Here is a 25,901-nt window from a genome sequence, read left to right as displayed (position 1 = left end):
CTGTAAAATAGCTAACATATTTGTTCAGTTGTATTCACATATACTATCTTAAAGGCTTGATCAAGGTTAGATGCTGAGATTAAACTAGATACTAATACATCTTTTATCACAGCTCACACACATTTTAGATATTCCCTGCACTTGTGGTTTTCAAAAGTACAGAATGAAATGTTATTCCTTTAGAGATGTTTTGCAGAAATAATAGCATAGCTAAATAAAATGCACCTTTTCTTAACAATTAAAAACAATTATAGCATAATTAGGCCTATTTCAAAGTTTTCTTAAGTAATTTGACATGCCAACCATTTACATTTCAGGTTTTTATTGGCTGAAAAGTCATTCATGAAATGCAAACACACCTGTCAGCAATTAAAAAGGAAGAAATAGGGAACTGTTCAGGAAATATCATCTGTGGTAATTAAAAACACTAGTTAAAAGCTTCCTGTTTGTTCCTCTAGTTGCCCCAAAGAAGTGACCTTTTCCTCCCCCACTCCATTTTTTCATATGTTGCTAACATGTTTTCTCCATCTATAACTTCCCAGGCATGTACATAAAACATATTGACACAGACAATCTTTTAAGATGTCAGTGAAGGTTCAGAGTTTGGTACAACGGACAAAGTTATATTATTACACATTTTCTTCTCCGTTTTGATAATATACTGATATTGATTCTTTTATTGACTGCAGTACTAAGAAAACTAGTTTTCCTTAAAAACTAAAGTTGCTACATATGTTCGGTGTGCAACTCCAGCCTATGCACATTTTAATGGAAATGTTATACCCTTTTCTGAGCCAGACACCAACACTGCCCATGATAACAGCAACATTCTTTATAACTCTAGCTCATTGGCCCCAATGGTTCCTTCTAAATTGGCCCAAGGTCTTCAATCAAAAGCTAAGATTATGACAATTTGGTAACTACTCACCCATCTTATTTCTTCAGCATTTTCAACTTTTGGCAGCATCAGGCTTGAAGGAAGAACACTGGATTTCAAAAGAACCTCGAGATCTTGTTCGGCAAGACCACTGGACACTGAATTGATCCTGACACACTTTTCAGTCTGGCCAAACTCAACCTCTTTGAGTGTTTTCACAACTGTGAGCCTTGCTTCTGCCTAGAATATAAATGTTTTAAAAAAATTAGCTTATTTTCTATTGATAGAAAAACCCACTGAGCAGAAAACATGTCAAACTGATGAAAAAAAATAGAGCTAACAATATAAAACTATTTTTTCCACAATATCCATTACCGTTTGCCGTTTGTTAAAACTTTCATGGCCAGTACCTCAGAATTTTAGTTTCAGCACTTTCTTTACAACTAACAATAAACATACAATTTTCAGATCTGATTAATAATAGGATCACTACAGTACTTGAAGAAAACATCACTTTCATGTTTAAAGGTCTAACGAACACAAATCTTTAGCATCTTTTTACACCAATACTTTCCACATAGCCAAAAATGGAATAAGAGAATTGCATAAAATAATAATATTTTCAGTTAATACCAGTATTCTTCTTATGGACCATAATAAAATTATGGGTATCAGTATATAAGGACTTATGTGTATATTTATTTTGTCTTGCTGTATAATCATCCTTCTTATCCATTAAACTGTATTAATGCTTGCAGCTGAGTAGACAGCTCACACATGAAAATAATACTATGTAACCCAAAATAATATGCAGATTTTTCTGGAAACTGTGACTGATAATAAAAAGATACTCCAGGTAATCAGCAAAAATAAAAATTCCAAACACACATTTTCTAACTGACACACTCCTCACAAAAATGGTGAAGGAAGGAAAGTTTATAAATCTGTTGAATACTTGATTTGCATTAAGAATGCTTAAATCCTTTGCTGAAAATGAAACACTTCTATTGGCGTCAAGAAAAAAGGGAAGGAGAAAAAAAAAGAAAGCACTTGAGCTCACTACTCCTGCCAATTTCAGTTTCAAAAACAAATTCTTTCAACTTGCCAACAGCCCTTAACAAATTCTCATTGTCAAAATGAACACTTATCAAAAGTAGTTCATTTGTGAAGAGTTTTTATGGTACTAATAAAACTTTAAAGCTTCTGACTCATGATTGTTTGAAAAAAAACAGTTTTAACAAAATACAGCCATTTGAGCAGAAATACTTATCTAGAAACAGGCATACTCAGAAAAAAAATCATCAAAGTTAATAACGAGACTAATACCAATCAGCGAGACAACACATGACAGTAGATTTAAACCAGACGGATACAAATCTCCGCCTGTGAGTAGAGGCAGAAGAGGTTTCAAAATGTGGTCCGAGTTAAAGAGTGTGAGGAAACAGTAGCTTCCAGTTGTCAGGTCAGATCAGAATAGGTCTCCAAGACCAGTTTAAGACAGCACTGCACTGATTTACAAGGCTTGGACTGCCAATAATTAGGATAAGTTTAGACAGAAGCAAGTGATTACTCTCACCAGTTAAAGTGAAAGAATAATGAAGCTGAAGGTTAACGAAACTTGAATTAAACAGCCTTCAGCTTGGTACTATCATCCATGTTTCTCCAAAGATTTTAACATATGCCCACCAGCAGGATAGAAAAGGACAACATACACAGACAGAAACACCCCTATGCTATGATACAAGGCTACATTCAGAGATCATTTCATTAAAATATAAATACAATCAGAAATGTTATTGCTATTGTGAATGAATTCTAGCTGCTGTCATTATGAAATTAACATACAGGTACACACAGTTTATTAAAACATATTCAGCTGGAAGAGGGCTCCAAAGATATCTAACATTGTTTGTCTTCTGATTTCTTCAAAGTGCACTATGTGATGTCATTACTGGCTAATACAAATCCCACTAAAATCACATTGTCAGAGCAGCAATAGTTGGTTTCTTAGTTGGTCTGAAAGTTTGGGGATTTGCTGCAGAGTGATAGTTTAAAACACATTCTCCAAATCAATTTATGCTCTTAACTAATGTCAGATAAGATTATCACAGTTTCAGTACATAATGATCTACTTTGCCAAATAAAGATCTTCCAAAACTGTCCACTAAAGAAGCATCCAATTCTAAATGAGGGCATATTACAGGAAAACTACAGATTATTTTTTTTCTCTAGATTACAATAATGAGCAGTAGGCATTCTTGTTAGTTGTTTTTCCCCTCAGGCTGTAAACCCCTATCCCATAAAAAGACAGATCATGTCCTTCTAGGTATATTTCCACACAAAACATTATTAACAGGCTGTGCTTTTAGTAATTTACATAAACTAAGTGTGCAGCCCTTTGGTACATATCCCAGAATAACGAATAACATCACTGAATTTATACCAACCAACAAGGATGTTATTTTTTCATATTTTAATAGAGAAATATGTTACAGTTTTGCTAACACAGGCGAGCCATCTGTTGGGTTGAGAACAGATTCACTTTCTTAGAACCATTATATTTTAGTACTGTCCGCTTCAGAGACAGAGATTCCCCAGCAGTGAAGAAGATTCTCTGCCTTGATGAAATACATCTGGCCCTCATGGTCTTCAAATCATTCAGTTATGTACATTTTAATTATGGACCAGACTGATAGGTGCTAGCTACCCAGAAGATTCCAAGTACTACAGCCAGTCCGGAACAGGATAACCTATCCCTACCTTAACCAATGGAAAAACTCCCATTGACTTCAGTAGTGCAGGATCAGGCCCATTGACCTGGATTACCACAAAATGTTTCATGGGTAAATAGGAAAAAAAAAAAGAAAAAAGAAAAAAAATAGCACAAAACATATGGATGAAAAAGGGAAGAGTTTTTTCTGCATCGTTATGCAATAAAATAGTCCCTATTTTTATTACATAATATACGCAAAAGCTCAAACTTTTACTTAAACTACTCTCAGTTTTTAATAATAGAGAAAAACTTTGTACTTGATGCAATAATATACATTCAGGTTAGACATAGGCCCTTGATGCAAGAATAAATCTGCTTCCAAAGACTTCACCAACCCCCTACTACAAATGGTCTGACTAGTTAAATAAATTTGCTCTGTTCTTTATGTCAGCGCTATACCATAAAGATAATTCTCTTCAATGTATCAATGCATAAAAAAGGAGAAAACCTGATCATTTAATGGATTATTCCCTCGTAAGGTAGTCTGGGATTATTGTAGCCCAATTAGTATCTGGATCCCACACTGATTGGGTGTTTTATAAACCAGAGAGAGACAGAAAGATGACTAACATTTCTTCTTGTAAACAGTGATATTACTATAGTATATCAGAGTTACAACTTTCACTTGATAATCCATTCTGTGCATATTTAAATATAGAAACAGTGGCTAATAAGCACATTATTATATTCGTTCTAATATTTGACTCTCCACAGAGCACAGTTTGATTTTTGTTGCCATGTATTGCTACCAAATTGGGAAGATAAAGGTTTCAGTGATGTAGTACTGCAGATAATCAACCATCACCAAGACACAGAGACACTGAAATTAAAGAAGGGAATATGCGTGCAGTTGGTTCAATTGGCACCCATTAAAGCTAATAACTAATCATCTTCACAAGTTTCTAGCTCTGAATTATCAAATCTGCAAAGAAAACAACATCCGTCCACTTTTACACTCCAGTGGAAGAGGTGGTCCCTCGCGGCAGGGCTGCACAGTCTCGCCATCTGGAGAATAAATCGAGTGTGAAGTACAGTATAGTTTGGGACCAAGCTCCGTGGCGGCAGCTCAGCAGTTAGTTCATTAGTTCCAAACTTCCAGGGATTAGTGTGGCATCAATTCTACTGTCGGATAGGATAAGACAGACAGAATACGAGATTCAAGGAAGAATGTGACAACTAAGAAGGAGCCCCTTGGGCTTATTTATGAAACTACAAAGTATAAACACACCTAAATAAAACAACTTAAATAATAGCATTATCACAGTTTCAGAACATCTGAATTAGTACTCTTTTTATTTTATTTATTTTGAGTTATATGTCAACATATAGAAATTTCAGCTTTGAAATGGGATAAACGCCATGGAACTACCCCCCGCCCCCCAAAAACCCCAAAACTGGACACAACAGTAATAAAGAAATGATGAAACAAAGATATTTGGATTTATGGAATTTTTGGTATTAGGACGACAAGGTGAAGAGTTATATTTTCTATATTCTTTTGAATTTGATAATGTATTCTGCAAACAAATTTTTCATTATTGTAATTGTTAGAGTTGCATTATCTTGGGGCGGGGGTGAGGGGAAAGACATGTATCCATATAAACATGTCTTGTTCTTTGTGAGTTGTACCTTTATTTCACTTCGTTTTCCTGGACACCCTCATCATTTTTTCCTCAAGACCTCCAGCCCTTAATGTAAAGACAGAATATGTATATAAATATAAAATAAAATGAAGAGGTTAAAGTCAAAGTAAATCATGAAAATCTGTTAAAACTGATGTCTGAGACATCATTTTGCTCCCATCTCTTTGCAGTAACTCTTCATACTGAAATACAAAAATCAGATTTGCTACAATGGCAGACCAGAACGTATCATCCTCAGGACAGTCATAACAACTTTGTATGTTTCACATGGCAACAGAAAAATGAAATACTATAGTCACAGTTAGAGTTAGGTTTTGTGACACTATTGACATGGTAAAAAACATGCAATTATGATTTAATGTTACTTCCCTTAGTGGTTTGTTTATACAATTTGACATTGCTGAATCTTTTGTTACTTTTAGTAGTGCATGCCGCACAAATCTGGATTTTGTCTTTCTCCAGATCTGACTCTCCAAAGTGCCCTGGAATATTCATAATAATGAATGTTACTTTGGCAAAATTAGTTTATGTAAAGGGAAAACGTGAATTTCTTTACAAGCCATGACTCCTTGACAGAGGTGATATTTGTATAAAATGAAACATTAGGCCTCTTGGTTTCAGTTACAGCAGAGAATGGTAGTGGAATGGAAATCATATTCATTTTCAAGGAAGAAAAGAAAAACATCAATGCAGAACAATTTGTTTATCTGCTGAATGTTCTGAAAACAGTAGACATAATTTGTAATACCTATTTTCTATTTGCACCAGTCTAAGATTTGAACAAACCTCTGAAAGAATAAATTTCATTGCCAGGCTTGTACGACTTCCAAACTGAGAAACTATCTAAAATACCAACATAAACAGTTAAGGTTCTATAGGTCTTACTAAAATTCCTTCTTTTATCTGCTTTTAAAAATTCAATTAATCTTTGCAGGATTTTTTTTTAAAGACACATGAAAGTAGTCATTCCTTTTATGCACATTTTCTTTTAATAAATAAAACTAGACATTTATAAGAGAATGCACTGAAAACAAAATGTAAGCAAAAAAAGGGGTTCAGAGGAGAAGGACCCTCTACTGTATGTTTTACACAGGAGGTCAGATTAGATGATCACAATGGTCCCTTCTGGCCTTGGAATCTATGCGCTTTCGTTTCTTTCCTCTGCAGTTTAGGCAAATACATATTTAGGTATATAATTACAATACTCTGCTTCTCTCTAGAGCCTCTTTCCTGAAACCTTAAAGCCTTTTTTCTAATGGTTTGTTTTTTCAAGCCCTTCCTCTTTTACACTGTCCCTGTCACTTTTCTGATGGTGATATTCTTCAGAACACAGTGATTCTTCTTACTGTATGCAGCTATAGCATCTGCCTCTCTTTCTCTTGCTCTGCTCTGCTAAGTGTCTTTACCTGCTCTCCGTGGTCTATCAACTTGAAACCTGAAGCAAATTATTGACATAACCAGCATTATGGACTAACTTGTAAAGGTAACTATGCTTTGCTAGGAAATTTAAAGCCCTTATGCACACAGCATTTTGTTAAATGGTTTTTCTTTCTAATGATCCATCAATCTGCCCTTTGAACAACATTTTACGTACTTTTTTCTTTTTTTTAAAAGGACAATATATTTTAAAGCTCTCTATGCTGATTGGCAGCTGCTTGCAGCCTCACTGAGCCTTCCCTCCCAGTTGGACATGAGTGGACTCCCTGAAGATACTCAGTGGAATCCACCTGACATCATCAGAGTTGGACAACTTCCCATATATGACCGTCAGGAGATGGCTTGGCTTGAGCCTCCACAAAAGTGAGGGGGAACCAGAAAATTAGAATCTAAATTCCGCAAGGCCAGCAGCCCAGAACCCTAGGGCTTATGAATCCTGATTAGGCTTCGTGGATGCTGGACTATGTAAGTTTGCTGAAACTCTACAGAGCCAGGATAACTGCTGATGAGGAGAACTACTGCAAGTGATTTAAATATTTTTACAAATTGAGTATAAAATAGTTTTTTAGACTTTATATATTGCCTATATCAAAGCAATGTGGCCTTTTAACTAGAGATCACTATGATGAGGTGTATGCAAACATGCCCGTACTCTTAAACGTAGCCTAAGTCTCTCTTTATGTGTAATAATAAACAATACTTAGCTCTCTTATAGCACTTTTCATGTGTTGTGCACATTGTATATATTTTGGTGTATGCATTTGGGACTGCATGTACCAGTTTGACAAGTTTTGTAATAAGCATCTATGTACGACAGAAGAATAGCCTCCTCTGTTCGTGGATGAGATTCTATGCTATTGGACATATCTGCCAACTTTTATAAACACTTATGAAAGAGATGTAAACAACCTTTCAATTAAAACAGATCAAACTAACATTAATTTCAGGTGGCTGCAAGACATATTCTCTTTAATTTTTCCCCAGCTTTCTGAGGATGTTTTTCACTATGTGACAGATTAGCATCACAAACAAAATTTCTTTAGAAGCATTAGTGTTAATTAGTCTTCCCGGACAGTATGAATGAGCTGCCGCATGATGGAATGATGCAACAAAAAATTCTGTCTGATGTAATCAATAATGAAACATGGCAACATTTATTTACAGTGACGCAGGAACTCAACCATATGTCCTCATGAATTATTTTTATTTAAAAAATATTGCCTTGGTATAATATGTAACAAGTTTAAAATGAAAATGTTTACAACTAGGCTTTTTAAAAACCAGTTACTGTGAATTAAAAATGCATTTTTTGTTGTTGATACTGTTAATAAATATATCAGAGTACTTGGCATTCTAGCTAAATTAAACGTTAACAAGAGAAAAGTGACTTGCTCTATGTTCGGTATCTGGTTGTTGATGCAATTCTTTTAAGTGAGGGACAGATCAGCTGTCTCAAAGACCAGGGAAGGTTTATGTTATAAACAGCCATTTAGTGATCTCTTCCATTATTTTAATGCAATGTTCAAAACCAATATTTTATATATATATATAGGCAAATGAGGAAAACACAATGTGAAGGAAATAATTAAAGGCTAATAAAAGACTAGATGAAGGGTAAATACAGCAACTGGGAACCTAGAATTATACGACGATCTAGTACAAAAAACAGTAGATGCTTCCGTGGTTCTCCTCAAACTGTAGACACCTCTTTAAGCAGAAAGCACAACGGTCACATTCCTTATCCCTGTTTATTCAGCAATAGCCAGCTCACAAGCTCCACAGAAACCCTTTGTCTACAGGCTAACTGATTCTGAGGAAGAGACAGCCTGCCGCAGAAGCAACTGGAGGAGGGAATCTGCACCCATTCTGCAGGCTGGAGCCATGGAGCTGTTCAGTGGTGGGGAAACCCAAGCTGATGAGCATCCTGAATGCCCAAACAGTCCATCATTCATCCCAGATCTGCTCTTGCTCTCTCTCCCCCTTTGCTGATGCAATGATTAGTACTGCTCTAGGGCCCAGTATCCCCTTGTGCAAGGATTAGGAGAATCAGGATGGGATGCTATTCTCTTGAAATCCCAAAAACAGATCATACCCTATAGGGGATGATTTCAGAGATGTTTGCTTGGGTGGGAAGCTGCACACTCTCTTATTTCATTAATTCCCAATTGGCTTATGGTGGGAGAAATCTACTTCTTGTAGGTTCCAACTCTCAAGCTGACCAGTTTAGTTTGAGGTATTTCAGGAGAATTTGTGGATACCTAGTATCTGCCTTTGAGCTATTGTTTGCTCTTAAGGTGTGTCACACACAGTGGACATAATATCTGGTAAAAACTGGTCTCAGCCCTGGTCCAGTACAGTACAATGTTTTCTTGCCAAAACCAATAGCTGAAATATTCCCACACAAACCTAGCTTTAGACAAAGGTCAGCATGATTATGTCTGTGTTTGATTTGGCCACCATCTTTTATGTAATTTCCACAGTCGTTTAGTTTGCTATCTTTAAAATTCTTGAATGTAAAGAAACCATTTAGTTCTCTGATTACAAATTCCTCTCATACATGAAATGGTCAATAGCTTTAATAGTTGCCAAAAAACTATTCCAGGTGGCACAACCATTTCTCTCTGCAGCTGTATTAAGCCTGACTGTATTAACCCACTACTTTCCCATTTCTTCTCTCCTTGAAACAAAACTACCTCTAATCTATAAGTACTTAAATCTGTCTGTTTCAAAACACCTTACTTGATAGAAAGTGAAGCCAACACTTGGACCAGTCACATGTGCTTTTTTGAACTCTACAAATGCTGATTCACACTTCCGTGAACAACCAAATAGTTTTCCTTACTCTTAATTTATGCAGTGTTTTTTCTGTATTGGCAAACTGTGTAATGACAGTTAATAACAGAAGCAGAGCACTATAAAACTTCTTACCTCTGAGTGTTTTGGGAGTCAGCTCTGAATTGCCTCTATGTTATTTTTAGTCAGTGGACATATTTTTCTTCCTGATCAAGGAACCAAGGGAAATCACACCAGTCTCAAACTGTTCCTATTTCCTTGGTTCAATTTCAAATTCACATTTGTAAGTTTATCACTGTCAATTTGTAAACGTGCGATTCTTGTTCAAAGGATTTAGCAAAGACCAACAGGTCTTTCAGATATATTAGGCTGACAGAGGCTTATCATGCAGTACTCCCTGCAAGAGCTGTTAAAAAGCAGAAGGAATATTGTACAATCTAGAACAGGAGTTCCTAAACATTTTCATTTTAATATAGAGATTTTCTCATGGACCACTCGCTCTCCCTTTTGTGATCACATGATTCACCTGAATTTCCTTTCATAGTCCCATAACATCCTTGTGGCAACTACAGTAATTGCTTACATGGAAGAGTAATATTAGGAAAGTATTTAACATCATTTTAGTTGTCTTAATTCAGTTTAGAATCTTGAAATAAGCAGAAGCCAGCACCATGCGACCAGCCAGCACTCCACCGACCATGGCATGGGAAACTGATCTAGAGAGCATAACTTTGAACTGCTATAGCCTTTCTCTTGCTTCAAAAGAAGACTTCTCTTTGCCTTATGGATCTACTTCTCTGTTAGCAGGTTTCAGAGTAGCAGCCGTGTTAGTCTGTGTCCGCAAAAAAGAACAAGAGTACTTGTGGCACCTTAGAGACTAACAAATTTATTTCAGCATGAGCTTTCGTGAGCTACAGCTCACTTCTTCGGATGACTTCCTGAAGAAATTCCATCGGTGACTTCCAGAAAACACCATCCTGGCCACTATGGATGTGGAAGCCCTCTACACCAACATTCCAAAGATGGACTACAAACCATCAGGAATAGTATCCCCGATAATATCACTGCGAATCTGGTGGCTGAACTTTGTGACTTTGTCCTCACCCACAACTATTTCACATTTGGGGTCAATGTGTACCTTCAAGTCAGTGGCACTGCTATGGGTACCACAGTACGCCAACATCTTTATGGCTGACTTAGAACAACACTTCCTTAGCTCTCGTTCCCTAATGCCCCTACTCTACTTGTGCTACATTGATGACATCTTCATCATCTGGACTCATGGAAAAGAAGCCCTCGAGGAATTCCACTGTGATTTTAACAGTTTCCATCCCACCATCAACCTCAGCCTAGACCAACCACACAAGCGGTCCATTTTCTAGACACTACTGTGCGAATAAGCAATGGTCACATAACCACCACCCTATACTGGAAACCCACTGACAGCTATACTTACCTGCATGCTTCCAGCTTCCATCCAGGACACACCACACGATCCATTGTCCACAGCCAAGCTCTAAGATAGAACCATATTTGCTCCAGTCCCTCAGACAGAGATAAACACCTACAAGATCTCTATCAAGCATCTTAAAACTACAATACCCACCCACTATGTGAAAAAAAAGATTGACAGAACCAGAAGAGTATCCAGAAGCCACCTACTACAGGACAGGCCCAACAAAGAAAACAACAAAACGCCACTTGCCATCACCTACAGCCCCCAACCAAAACTCCTCCAGTGCATCATCAAAGATCTACAACCTATTCTTAAAGATGATCCCTCACTCTCACAGATCTTGGGAGACAAGCCAGTCCTCGCTTATAGACAGCCTCCCAACCTGAAGCAAATACTCACTGGCAACCGCACACCATACAACATAAACACTAACCCAGGAACCTATCCTTGCAACAAAGCCCGATGCCAGCTCTGTCCTCATATCTATTCAAGTGACACCATCATAGGACCTAATCACATCAGCCACACTATCAGAGGCACGTTCACCTGCACATCTATCAATGTGATATGTGCCAGCAATGCCCCTCTGCAATGTACATTGGCCAAACCAGACAGTCTCTATGCAAAAGAATAAATGGACACAAATCTGACATCAGGAATCATAACATTCAAAAACCAATGGGAGAACACTTCAACCTCTCTAAGCACTCAGTGACAGACTTGAGGCATCCGATGAAGTGAGCTGTAGCTCACGAAAGCTCATGCTGAAATAAATTTGTTAGTCTCTAAAGTGCCACAAGTACTCCTGTTCTTTTCTCTGTAAGCAGTTACTTTAATGAAGATTCAGTGCTAGATTCAGAGTGAGCTGGATTCTGCCTCAGTAATCCAGGGTGCAGGGCCCCATATTGTGGACAGTCCACTTGGAGGGGGGTTATGGTGATGCAAGGAATCCACAAGTTCCATTTGCTGTGAGCCAGTACATCCGAAACATTAAGTTTAGCACAGCCTCTGGGCAGCCTCTGCTGGCAGGGTTCCTACAGACTTCCACTGGCAACTTAACCTCTGAATGGAGGGACACAGTGCCAATGCCATCCACCCTTCTCTGGCATAAACGTCTCTGGGGCGCAGCAAACTGCATCTCCCTAAACAAGCAGGGACAATCTGAGCCTCCAGTGTATAAAACAAGATTAATCCTATCATTCACCATTCATGGCAAAAGGTAAGAATCACTCATTACAATTTCATTTGGTTTTCTATACACCAAACAAAATCTGATGATGCAATCCCTTTCCCTGCCTGGAATTATGAGCAATGCCTAAGGACCAATTGAAAGCCTTCTCCTATAAGAGACAGGCAGCTGATGAGATGGCTGCTTGATAGGACAACTCTCCCCAGTGCCAATTTTGTGCTGTATATTAGCAGTGCAGAATTACATACATCTTACGGACTAGGACGTAACAAATCTTGATTGTTTGAGAGTTTTTCAAAACTTTCTGCTAGTCCTCATTTAAATATTCCTCTCTGCACTGGAATGAATCCAGTAAATTCTTTGAGCTTTACTTCATCCCTTTTTTCCTTAGGAATTACCTTAACTGTAAATTTCCTTTTGATGGAATCTATTATTTTAAATTATCACATTGTTTTACAGCCTATTCATTACTGTAGGTCTGGACATACTTTAGCTGGCTTAAAGATAGGTTTATGTACCTGTCCTAGTAAATGAAGCAGATAAACTATTGTTCTCAATCTACATCTCACAGTTGTAAGACACAGTAGAATGGGATACCTGGCCAGTCAGTTAAGTACCTGAGATTTCAGATTTAATGTAAAAATGTGTGTCTTGAATATGTTTGTAAAAGCAGCCAGGTTCAGAGTTAGATGTATATCACCAACCAGAGTCAATTCCAGAAGTATGATCTTGCTACTAAGAAAGTCCAGCTTCTTGCTTCACTAAAGTGAACCCATTAGAATCACTTCATATTTTCCTACAGTTGTTACCATCATTCGAATTCTTGCTTGTTTCAAATCTATCAGGACTTTACAGCTAAAATTCCAGCTAGAGTCTGTGTTTCAAAACAGGCCTCCCCAGCTATCATTTCTCCTTTGCTGGAAAGCTACTTAAGCATTTACAGTGCTTAGATGATATGGCCCCTGGAAGTAGGACAACTAGCTAAACTGCTGATTAGTTACTTACACAATTTTTGTATCATCTGTATCACTTCTTTCATGGGAATTTCCCAGGACTAAAATTTGCAGAACCTTTTACTGGCATTTATGACAGTGTTAGATACATTGAAATCCCAACCTAATATGAATTTAATTTATTGTATCAGTCCCTCACACCTCAGACTCAAAATTCAACAGGTTCAGCTTTTAAGCTATATCTTCCTCCATTTATGGGCTGGTGCTTCTTGGCAAATCAGTGTCAATAGGAGACTAATTTCACCGATCAATGTTGGATTTTAACATTTGTAGCAAATCTGTGCTAATAAATCTTAGGACTCATCTATATACAAATTTTGTATGTATTTAAATATATTGGTTTAGAGGCCAGAATAGTTAAATCAGTACAATCCCCTACAGTTAAAACATTAGTAGTTGCTTACAGCAGTATAGCTTATTCTTGTAAATTTATATGAGCACCTTTATATGAGAACTGTTTACACATGATAGGGTTGTTCCAATGTAATTATATTGGTTTCTAAACCAATATAGGTAAAACAGGTACAAAAACTGTGTGTAGACCAGTTCTTAAATTCAAGCTAGTGTCGTTCACAAGTCTGGCATAATTTATTTTCAGTTTCAAACTTCCTTTACTGTTGTTTAACCACTTGGATTTAAACAAAAATTATAGGACTAACCATACCAGCTAACTAAAGATCTGTGCCTTTGACTGATATTAACTTGTTCCTTGAACTTGGTGAAGGGTTGCCAATAGACACCTGTGAAGATCTGTCCTGATTTTCCTTAAATGCACTAGCACTCTTTCCTTTTATGGCAAACAGTCTTGCTGTACCAGCATTTGATAGGATTGCCCTTTATTGCAGAATTGATATTGTTTTTTTTGCAAACTCCATGTGACATTTTTCCAAACCTCTCAGATATTTCCTGTGTCTAATTAGAATCCCTTTTCTCATCCCGAGTATTAGATTCAGAATTATACTAATAAGATTCAGGAGATATTCCTTCCACTTTCCTCAGAAGTGGTTGTTTTTACCTCTGTCCTGCTGTATAATTCTAGCTCTGTAGTAGATGCACAGTCTCACAAAGTTCCTCTGCCTCCATTTGTCAATTTTAATTTGTACTTCTGCTCCAGTTGGGCAAATATATCAGCCATTGCTAGTCTGTCCTAGGTAGATGCACTGGTATGTGGTTATGCTGTCAGCTACATCAATCTGTACAGGTTCTCTGATAGCTCAAGTGAACTTCTTTCCTTTCCTTCCTTGCTCTTAGCTGGACTCTGACCAACTGAACCTGATGACTGGCCCTCAAACCATTTAACAAGGGCTTGCACTAAGTCTGGAGAATTCAGTTTCTTTTCTGTGGATAAAATCTGCAACTGTGTCAGACCTGGTCCACTTAAGTTACCAGATAACTCCTCACCCTCTTCCATCCCCCACCCATTTATTTGGCATGCAATGTTACATTAGGCTCAAACTTTGGAGGAAGACCTCCCTTCAAAGGCAGTAAATTGAGAAGGGACAATCTGATCTTCCCACTCTGAGACCTGCAGAGTGCGCTCACATCCAAGGACACTGTGTAACAGCATAGAAAAGTCTTCTAAAATGTGTGTCTTACCCAAAGTCTCTTTCTTTTCCTGTCCCTCATTCAAATTTTTAACTTCCAAAGTGGTCTGAAAACCTCGGATATTCTATTCAAAAGTGATTTGCAAGGTTCTTAAGGTTCTCTCTGTTATTTCTCCATTAGCAAATTTCAGGGTAGTCAAAGATTCTTTCTTTTTTATTTCTTGGAAATGTTAAGGTCTACAATTTTCAAATTAGTGGTCTTGGTCACTTCAGTCAACTTCTTCTTCTGATTTCATTGCTTGTATGTCTCTTCATGATCTCCAGCTAACCTCTTTTAATATAATTCTCATTTTTATCTGAGTGATTTGATCTATGCTTTAAGATCATCTTTCATATGTTGCTTATTTGGCCTTATATCTTCTTGACCAGGTTTCACAGCTTTCAATTCTGTGTTGGCAGTTTCTTGGCCAGCTTTCATTCCCCATTGACCAGCCGTAATTTCTGTCTGAATATAAGCAAAGTCCTCCATCTCTGTTCAAATAAAAATCAGTCAACCTTTCTAACTAAAAAATAATTGTCATCCACTCAAACACAAGCTTTGTAACAATTTCCAAGTGGTCAGGAATAACAACACATTATGGTAGTCTATTTTATTTACAATAGACTGTGGAATAGAGATTTGAGCAGAAATGTATATCAGAATAATAAAATAGCACAGCTTTAGTTCATTTATTCACAAAGAGTAATTTTTTTCCAGGAACAAATGGCGTGTTTTCTCAGACAGCACATACACACTCCTGTTCAGCTCCACTTTGTTTGTAAGTGCCCATTTTAGTGATAGTTATATAAATGTTAAACAACAATGGCAAAAGCACCGAACAGCCACCACCAGTTCGAGCCCTACTTTCTAGGTGCTATTTAAACCTATAATAAATGATGGATGCTGCCTCAAAAAGCGTACCATCTATGAATTGTGTGTGCCAAATGCTCAGCTCAGCTATTTTGCCTTGGGAGGTTATACTAGTAGTTTCTCTCCTTTGTCTAGATTCACTTTATCTAGAGATGGCTTGCACCATTAAAGGAAATCCACTTGAATTTAAGTGGGTTTAGTGAACTTTCCTCTTAAAGACTATGATGTGGTGAGTATTTTCAGGGCTTAGTTAACCCCATTTATCTCTTAGGCAGATATTTTGTTGGGGGGGATTCCTTTCCATTTTACATAGAACTTGTTTTATTCAATACCTGCCAGTTCTACTTTTTGGTCTCAGTCACAGTACATTCTATGGGAAGAATACAAAGTATTAGAAATGTCTTGTTTCCATTTTTCTCCTCTGCCTTCTTGACTCCTAAGCAGCTCATAATCTTCTCATGTTTTAGCTATTTTCTTTCACTGATACTAGACAAACAAGTTATTGAAGTGTTTTTGTTTGTTTTTGCCATTCCCTCCCTTGCCTCCAGTTGATGTTTGTAAAGCACTTAACACTCCACCAGGTGGGTTAATTTACTATACTGGTAAATCAGGCTATTTGGAGTGTCTTGAAACACTGACATGTTTTCAGCTTGAATATCAGATGTCTCCATCCCAAAGGAAAGAATTCTTGCCAAAGCTTTGTTTATATCGATGCCAGGTGCAATCTGGCACAACAGTGGTAGTGACACATGAACACTAAACAGTTTGTAAAAATTATGCTTCCAAATGAAATCTGTATGCCATATACAAGAGTCAGGTAAAAGTCTTACTATGCCATTAGTCTGGTGCAGAAAGTATTCCTTAACAGAGCAAGGTATTAAACTGGCTTCTAGGCTCTTTTTACCATTATTGGTGACTTCTGAACTTCAATTTCTTCACTGAAAATTGTTTTTATTTTGCTTCTTTTAGACTTTTCATAGCTGTACTGAGCAGAAATGTTGTAAAAGATTGTTATAATTACTATGCTTATTGCTTAATTTTGTTTATGGACCTTATGTCTACAACATACAAAAGAACAGGAGTACTTGTGGCACCTTAGAGATTAACAAATGTATTTGAGCATAAGCTTTTGTGTGCTACAGCCCACTTCATCGGATGCATGTAGTGGAAAATACAGTAGGAAGATATATATACACAGAGGACATGAAACAATGGATGTTACCATACACACTGTAATGAGAGCGATCAGTTAAGGTGAGCTTTTATCAGCAGGAGAGAAAAAGAACTGTTTGTAGTGGTAATGAAAATGGCCCATTTCCAGCAATTGACAAGGATATGTAAGGAACTGTAGGGAGGGGGGAAATAAGCATGGGGAAATAGTTTTACTTTGTGTAATGGCCCATCCACTCCCAGTCTTTATTCAAGCCTAGTCTGATGGTGTCCAATCTGCAAATTAATTCCAATTCAGCAGTCTCTCGTTGGAGTCTGTTTTTGAAGTTTTTTTGTTGTAATATTGCGACCTTTAGGTCTGTAATCGAGTGGCCAGGGAGATTGAAGAATCTGTCCTATCTTGGGCCCTCTCATTCTGCCCCTCCACCCCCAAGAACAAGATAAAATTCTGTGGTGACCTAGAATCCTATTTTCGACGTCTCCAACTCAAGGAATGTTTCTAAAACACCTCTCAACAACATACTAACCCACAGAAACCTTCCTACCAACACTACAAAAAGAAGGATTCTGGGTGACTCCCTCTGAAGGTCAAAACAACAGACTGGACTTCTACATAGAGTGCTTCCACCGACATGCACAGGCTGAAATTGTGGAAAAACAGCATCACTTGCCCCATAAGGTCAGCCGTGCAGAACACAATGCCATCCACAGCCTCAGAAACAACTCTGACATCATAATCAAAAAGGCTGACAAAGGAGGTGCTCTCATCATCAAGAATAGGTCGGAATATGAATGAGAGGCTGCTAGGCAGCTCTCTAACTCCACATTCTATAGGCCATTACCCTCTGATCCCACTGAGGGTTACCAAAATAAACTACACCATCTGCTCAAGAAACTCCCTGAAAAAGCACAAGAGCAAATCTGCACAGACACACCCCTAGAACAAGGGGTATTCTATCTGCTACCCAAGATCCACAAACCTGGAAATCCTGGATGTCCCATCATCTCAGGCATTGGCACCTTGACAGCAGGACTGTCTGGCTATGTAGACTCTCTCCTCAGGCCCTATGCTACGAGCACTCCCAGTTATCTTCGAGAAACCACTGACTTCCTGAGGAAAGTACAATCCATTGGTGATCTTCCAGAAGACACCATCCCGGCCACCATGGATGTAGAAGCCCTCTACATCAACGTTCCACACGAAGATAGACTACAAGCCGTCAGGAGCAGGTCTCCCTGATAATGTCACAGCAACCTAGTGGCTGAACTTTGTGACTTTGGTCTTCACCCACAACAATGTATACCCTCAAGTCAGCGGCACTGCTATGGGTACCCACATGGCCCCACAGTATGCCAACATTTTTATGGCCGACTTAGAACAACACTTCCTCAGCTCTCGTCCCCTAACGCCCCTACTCTACTTGCACTACACTGATGACATCTTCATCAACTGGACCCATGGAAAAGAAGCTCTTGAGTAATTCCACCATGATTTCAACAATTTCCATCCCACCATTAACCTCAGCCTGGACCAGCCCACACAAGAGATCCACTTCCTGGACACTACAGTGCTAATAAGCAATGATCATATAAACACCACCTTATACCGGAAACCTACCGACCGCTGTACTTACTATATGCCTCCAGTTTTCACCCAGACCACATCTACACGATCCACTGTCTATAGCCAAGCTCTAAGATACAAGCACATTTGCTCCAATCCCTCGGAGAGAGACAAACAGCTACAAGATTGCTATCAAGCGTTCTTAAAACTATAATATCCATCTCCTGAAGTGAAGAAACAGATTGACAGAGCCAGAATACCCAGAAGTCACCTACTCCAGGACAGGCCCAACAAAGAAAGTAACAGAATGCCACTAGCCGTCACCTTCAGCCCCCAACTAAAACCTCTCCAGCACATCATCAAGGATCTACAACCTATTCTGAAGGATGATCCCTCACTCTCACAGATCTTCGGAGACAGGCCAGTCGTCACTTACAGATAGCCCCCCAACCTGAAGCAAATACTCACCAGCAACCACACGCCACACAACAAAAACACTAACCCAGGAACCTATCCCTGTAACAAAGCACGTTGCCAACTCTGTCCACATATTCACAAGGACACCATCACAGGACCTAATCACATCAGCCACACTATCAGAGGCTCGTTCACCTGCACCTCTACCAATGTAATATATGCCATCATGTGCCAGCAACGCCCCTCTGCCATGTACATTAGCCAAACCGAACAGTCTCTACGCAAAAGAATAAATGGACACAAATCAGACTTCAAGAATTATAACATTTAAAAACCAGTCGGAGAACTATTCAACCTCCCTGGTCACTCAATTTACAGACCTAAAAGTCACAATACTCCAACAAAAAAACATCAAAAAACAGACTGCAACGAGAAACTGCTGAATTGGAATTAATTTGCAAACTGGACATCATTAAATTAGGCTTGAATGAAGACTAGAAGTGGATGGGTCATAACACAAAGTAAAGCTATTGCCCATGCTAATTTTTTACCCTACTGTTACTCACACCTTCTTGTCAACTGTTGGAAATGGTCCATCCTAATTATCACTACAAAAGTTTTTTTCCTCCTACTGATAACAGCCCACCTTATTGATTAGTCTTGTTATAACTGGTATGACAACACCTATTTTTTTTTCATACTCTGTGTATATACATCTTCTTACTGTATTTCCACTGCATGCATCTCATGAAGAGGGTTTTAGACCACAAAAGCTTATGCCCAAAGGAAATTTGTTAGTCTCCAAGGTGTCACAAGAACTCCTCATTCTTTTTGCTGATACAGACTAACACTGCTGCTACTCTGAAACACACAAAGAAGCACCTCTGGAGGGCTTTTCTATCTTATCCCCTGCAGCAACCAATCCTGATTCAGTAGAAATCTGACAAACATACTGAAGTGCTGCAGCACTATGTGGCTTGAAAAACATTTGCCAGACTGAACTACATCCCAGGCCAGCTCCGATAGGCCTCCACTCACAAAGGTGCTCCATGCTAAGGTAAGGGTTAGGTTACTGAGCACACACACAGAAAAAATGATTGTCTTAGTCAATGAGAGAGTCATGAACGTCATAACAAGCAATTCCTTGCCCACCAAACTATATAACAACATCAACACCCTGACCATCCTTGCTCAATTGGGTAGGTAGCATATCATCATCTAATTTCTGCAACACTAATTTTAAATGTAGGGTCATAGTCCCAAGGCCTTGGCTACACTGGTGCTTTACAGCGCTGCAACTTTCTCGCTCAGGGGTGTGAAAAAAACACCCCCCTGAGCGCTGCAAGATACAGCGCTGTAAAGCGCCAGTGTAAACAGTGCCGCAGCGGGGAGCGCGGCTCCCAGCGCTGCAAGCTAAACCCCATGAGGATGTGGAGTATGTGCAGCGCTGGGAGAGCTCTCTCCCAGCGCTGGCACTGTGACCACACTCGCACTTCAAAGCCCTGCCGCGGCAGCGCTTTGAAGTTTCAAGTGTAGCCATACCCCTAGACACAACGATGGTAAAGGACCATATGAAATGCAGCCTTTCAGAATAGGTTATTTAACAAACACGGTTTTTGTTTTGTGACTATATTCTAAGTGAGCAATACTGAAAGATTAAGGGCCAACTGGCATAAATCAGCATACAACGGAGCTACAGCAATTTATATGAACTGAGGATCTGGCCCTTGGAAATCAATTACACACTTGAGCAACAGACAAATTCTTAATTTAATCACAAGAACAAAATTAGGACTAACTTGCTATCGCTGTTGTTATTTATATTACAGTAGCGCTGGTCCTAGAGACTCAAACCAAGTCTGAGCCTTCCCTAAAGAGTGACAGAAGTGGAAGGAACAATTAGAAGAGAACGTTTTACAAAGACTAGTTGAGTGCACAATCCATAGGTGTCATAAGCAAGTAAGCAGCAGTAATATTAGCTCCCCCCACCACCTAGCTGTGATCAGAGCTGGCAGGTTTTGTAGGTATCATGGCAGAAGTGAGTCTTAAAGAGAAATGTGAAGGAAGATAAAAAGTAGCTGTATGGAGTTTTTCAAGTCTTTTTCTCTGGGCTTAAGGGGTAGCAGGAGATACAGTGCCTTTAAAAATAAAACAAACAACTTAATACTTGAACTCAAACTTAAAAAATCATGAATTTTGAATCAGTGCCTCAGCAGAAATGGAAAGACTCAGATTTGCAGATGGTAAGTTCCTGGCTGAAGTCTGAAGGGTCTATATTATAATGGAGAAAACATGACTACTACACTTTCTTCCTTTGTCCATCTGCCACTCTTATGGTCTAGCGTGGGGGTGATTATATTTAAATTTGGACTGTTTTCAGTCTAATTTCTCATTTCTGCAATTATGTTTGTCACAAAAAAGCATAAACCGGTTTGAAAAACAACTGCAATCTTGGTACTGTGTGACTTAGTAAATAATGGAGTCACTGGAAGGCAAGGCAGACTTCTATGGAAAAGATCTACTCACATCTGCTGCTGGAGTGTATGATGTCAGTTCTAATGGTTGCATGTGTGTGTGCCTACTGGGGAGGAGGATATATTTACAAAGCTTGTTGGTATTTTCTGGAGTTGAAGATGTAGCAGCATACATAAAAGAGGAGCAAAAAATAATTACTGCAAATGAGATAGTAACACTGATGTTAAATATTAAATGTATTAATATTTAAAGGTTATGTAAAGAGCCACCTTATTTCACAACACTCCATTGTTATCCCATCTTTATACAGGAAAATTATATGCTAGTGATTGTGTTTGCCAGAGTTTTCTTCTCTTTCATCATCCTACAACAAAAATGTCTGACAAACAGTGGTAACTACCAGAAAACAATGAGGCAAAATGAAGTGCCAGTCATGGCCAGTATGAAGACCCAGTTTGTATACCTCTTCCTCAGTCCACATTCGTACTCAGTAAAAATGATGTATGTATATAAAACCTACATACATACATAAATACCACTGACCTCCCACGTAAACAAACTATGGCTGGTGTTTTCTTCTAGTCAAACCTCACCTCATTGTCTACCGTAAAAAAGTAAAACATTCGGCCCCCAAAAAGAGAATGTGGACTTACCGTACCCAGCAGCTTATAGCATTCTGGCTGGAAAGTATCCAGTGGCAGTCTCTGTTTCAAGAGGAAACCTTTTCCCCTACACCAGGGGCATGGAGTGTGGTTCTCCTGCATAGAGTGGGGGGCAGAGTTTGGGAAGCTAGCACCACGTGGCCAGGACCTCTATCTGCAAAGGTGTATAGCTGTATGAGAGCTCCCATTCTGCCAGCATGTTGGGTTTCCTTGGGGTAAGGGTCAGGTCAAGAGAGGAACAGATCTATGAATACATGGAATCACTATTCATGCCCCTCCTGTAGGAGGAGTGCACAGACTACTTTATCTGAGCAGGTCTGCCATATCCAGACTAAAAGTTGAGAAAGTGAAGATCTCCATGGACAAGGGAGGGAGAGGGACATTGATGAGGGGCATGGATGGATGCAGCTGCCCTCCTACATTCCTGCTATCTCTCCTTTGCTGCACCCCATCCCTTCTTATCCACCTGCCTCCCCTTAGTCACTCACCCTCCCCTGCCCCCACACAGTGTTTCACTCCAACTGGGCTGGTTAAACTCCAGGAGCAGGGGAGTGCGCAGGGATGAGTGTGGGTGAGATCTGAGCTGATATCATCAGGGTTGTGCAGTGGGGGTGGCAAGTGGACTCTGTCTTAATGTGTCAAGCAACCAGCAATTGATGGGCTCCTTCAACCTCCAATTTCTGACACACCTGGGGTTATAGCATCATGAGGAGACTTTGATGATCCTATGGCTCTGTGCCCAAAAACTCAGCTCCCCTGATACTGCTGCCACAGTGCAAGAGGGAGCTGAGGCATCAGTGCTGAAGAAGTGCTTCAAGTGCTGATGCTGGGTGCAGAGGGTGAGGACTGTTCCCTACTGAAAGCTCATCAAGGAGCTCTGGTGTCTTCCACACCAGATCTCTCACCCCAGCATGCAACTATTTCCTCAGTTCCCCTGTACACCCCCATTCAATGGCCCTGCCTCTGCAAAGCTCCAATCACCCTGCATGAGCCCAGACTGCCCCTGATATACGGCTCTCACTTCTTTTGGCTCTCAACAGGGCTGCTGCATGGTGCCAAAGGAGCAAAGGCAGCAGCACTGAACATTTCTTCTCCTTCCTCCTGATCCATGCATGCTCCCCATTCTCCCCCCAGGCCATCCACACTGTTTCAAAGACCCCTTTGTCCTCAACAATCCTCCAGTTCCCTAGTGCCCAGGCTGGTTCCAAGGGAGCCAGTCTAGCAGCAGTGAAGGGCAGAAGTAGCTGGCCGAACCTGTCAGTTAGCTCAGCTCTTCCATGCAGAAAGGGAAGGTAACCATTCTTATGTATACATTTTAAGAGGGGCCTAAGTGTAAGATGTTATGGGACTGAATGTGCGTGGGTGCTTTTAGGGACTGTAATTCTTTAACTAGAGGAGTCTGAAAAACATCATAATTTGAGGGGAAATTTAAAAGGGGCTCATTTTAAAATGTCATTCTGTCAGAGTTCGAAAACATTTAAGCAAAAAATAAAAATAAAACAGAAAATTCAACTGGCCCATAAAGAAAGAGTGACTTACCGGAGACTAAACTCACCTAATAAAGTATGACAGCGTGGGATTTTACTACAATGCACTAGGGAGTGAGCCTTCTAGCCTGGACTGATAGACTTGTGGCAGTGGGGCTCACATGGGCTCAAGACATTGCAACTTGGACTGGAACTCAGGCTCTGAAGCCTAGAAATGAGGGTCAGAATAAAGTAATAACCTTCAGTATCACCTCCTCTCCTTATATTTTTACTTTTCGTTTGTTTTTCCTTCTAAATTTAGATTCTGTTGAACTTTGTGGGTCATATTTGTCTTTCACAGAAATGTTCTCAGTCCAGTATAGCACACAGGTGGACACTGCAGTATAAATTCTCTTTTCTATTCATGTGCAACCTATGTTTACATGATACATGCAGGACTGTAGGGCTTTTTTAGTTGTTTGTTTTTAAATATATAAAAATTAATAATACTTTCAGATGAAGAAAATATAAAGGTGTGGGACAATATGTGCCATTATTCTGAGGATCAGATTCTGCAGTTAAAATTGTAGTGTAAAAATATATCCACCGAATCATCACTGCCTTGCACCTTATTTGTCATTTACACTTGTGCAAAGTGGGTGTAAAATTCTACTATTCTGATTTGGCAGCATTTCATACACACTTTGCACTCACTGTGCACAGGTGTAAATGACTATACAAGGTGCAAGACAGTGGAGAATGAGACTTATAGCTTTAATGATCAAGAATGATGTAACGTATTTTCATCTGAATTGTGATATTTTTCTTAACTAAAAAGCATACACAAATTAGCTCTAATTTGCATGATGTGTTAATTATTTTACTCAAGATACTGGCTAATGTCATGTTCAGATTTTATCATTATATGCTTGTGCTTTCTGAGAAAATAGTTAGGAGGCTTAGTATTAAATCTGTCTTCAAATGTGAAGTTTGTTCATCAAGGCAATGGCTACGGGATTACACACTTTGCTTCAGGATTCTTAGTAGCACATGCCTACTATTAAGACAACGCAGCAAGACAAATTCAGCAATGAGTTGAAAATAGCCAAGCTACTAAAATGTCTTTAAAAATCTGTCTTTAATAAAAAAAATAAGGAAGAAAAACATATCCAATTAGGAAGTAATTACGGACAACGTTTGCAAGCCTTGTTGCTTAAATTGAGGCTCCTAAATCCATGTTTAGGCACCTAAATAAAAGTGGTTTGATGTTCAGAATGACTGAACAACTGCAGCCCTTAGCAATGGAGTTTTTGCATTAGATACAGGCAATTTGTGTCAACTAAGTATCTTGTGACTTGTCTACATGGTGCTGCTATGGGGGTGTGAATAGTAGAGTGCTCTAATGTATTGCACTCTAACTGCCCCATGTAGAACCAGATGGTGCAAATTAGAAGGTAGTTTCATGTTAACATAGTCCTGTTTGAAATCTTTTAATTTTCACCAGCAAGGTTTACACGGAGCTGTTGGAGCGCAATATGTTAGAGCATGCTACAGTTTCCCACCTCCCTGGGTACTCTGGACTGTGGTTCCATTTAGACAAACCTTACTTGAGACTTCTATTTACCTGATTACCTAGAGATTCTGCATCTACAGGTTCGAAAACTAGCAGACTTGACTCAGCTCTTCTTTCTTCCAAGGAAGATATATTGTGTTCCACGTATTCTTCTATACTCATTTGGACAAACCCTGGTGGTGAAGTTCCATTTCCAGCGTGGTTTCAAAGACCCCATGGCACTTATTGTACAAATAAGAGTATGCCCCAATATCTATGGCCAAAATGTTCTCCACCCCATCACTGTAGTAAAGTGTCTTCTGTATCTTCCTAGCTAGTAGCTCCCATCCCATACAAAATGCAAAATCTTTTCTTACTGTGGAGAATCTGAACATTTATCATCATAAGAAAATTATGCTAACAATAGTGGATCTTCAGAATAAAGTTGAATGTCATGTTAGACTAATATTTTTGATGGGCTGAACGTAGGAAGGAGATTTCATGCTCTACTGCTTAAGAACTACTTACTGTATATACAATAAATAAGCACAATTTTTTTAGTAAAAAAGGGAAGCACCAGAGAAGGGGGCTGGCTTATGAACGGAAATAGAGAGGGAGAGGTGGGACACAGCCCCTCCCAGCAACAGAGAGAGCAAGGAGAGGCAGCACAGCCAGCAGAGCCAGAAGAGAAGAGGCGGGGCTAGAGTCTCTCCGCTTCTGGCCACGCTGCTCTCCCCCCAGCCTCCAAACCGGCTGCAGCTCTGGGGCTAGCAGGCTGCAGCCATGCCGCTCGGCCCTGCTCCCAGAGTAGGCTATGGCCACGCTGCCTGGCCCACCGGAGCACGCTGCAGCTGTGCCGCTGGTCCGGCCCGCTGGAACATGCTGCGGCAGCACTGCCCAGCCTGCCGGAGCAGCTCCAGCTAGGCCAGAGACATCCTCCCCAGATAAGGTGAGATGGGA

At 39.4% G+C, this 25,901-nt stretch overlaps 1 protein-coding gene across 1 annotated transcript in view; it reads right to left on the bottom strand.

Moving 5' to 3' along the window:
• The window catches only part of CLYBL (citrate lyase beta like), a 249,200-nt gene that overhangs the window by 28,743 nt on the left and 194,556 nt on the right, over nucleotides 1-25,901 (bottom strand). Inside the window, exon 3 of the mRNA XM_030568032.1 lies at nucleotides 929-1,117. Within this exon, the coding sequence (XP_030423892.1) occupies nucleotides 929-1,117 (189 nt within the window). The remainder of the gene's footprint in view (nucleotides 1-928; nucleotides 1,118-25,901) is intronic.

Source organism: Gopherus evgoodei, chromosome 1, assembly GCF_007399415.2.
Source record: "Gopherus evgoodei ecotype Sinaloan lineage chromosome 1, rGopEvg1_v1.p, whole genome shotgun sequence".
Lineage (NCBI taxonomy): Eukaryota > Metazoa > Chordata > Testudines > Testudinidae > Gopherus > Gopherus evgoodei.
The sequence above is the reverse complement of the archived record's forward strand: the minus strand, read 5'-3'. Positions and strand labels throughout refer to the sequence as shown.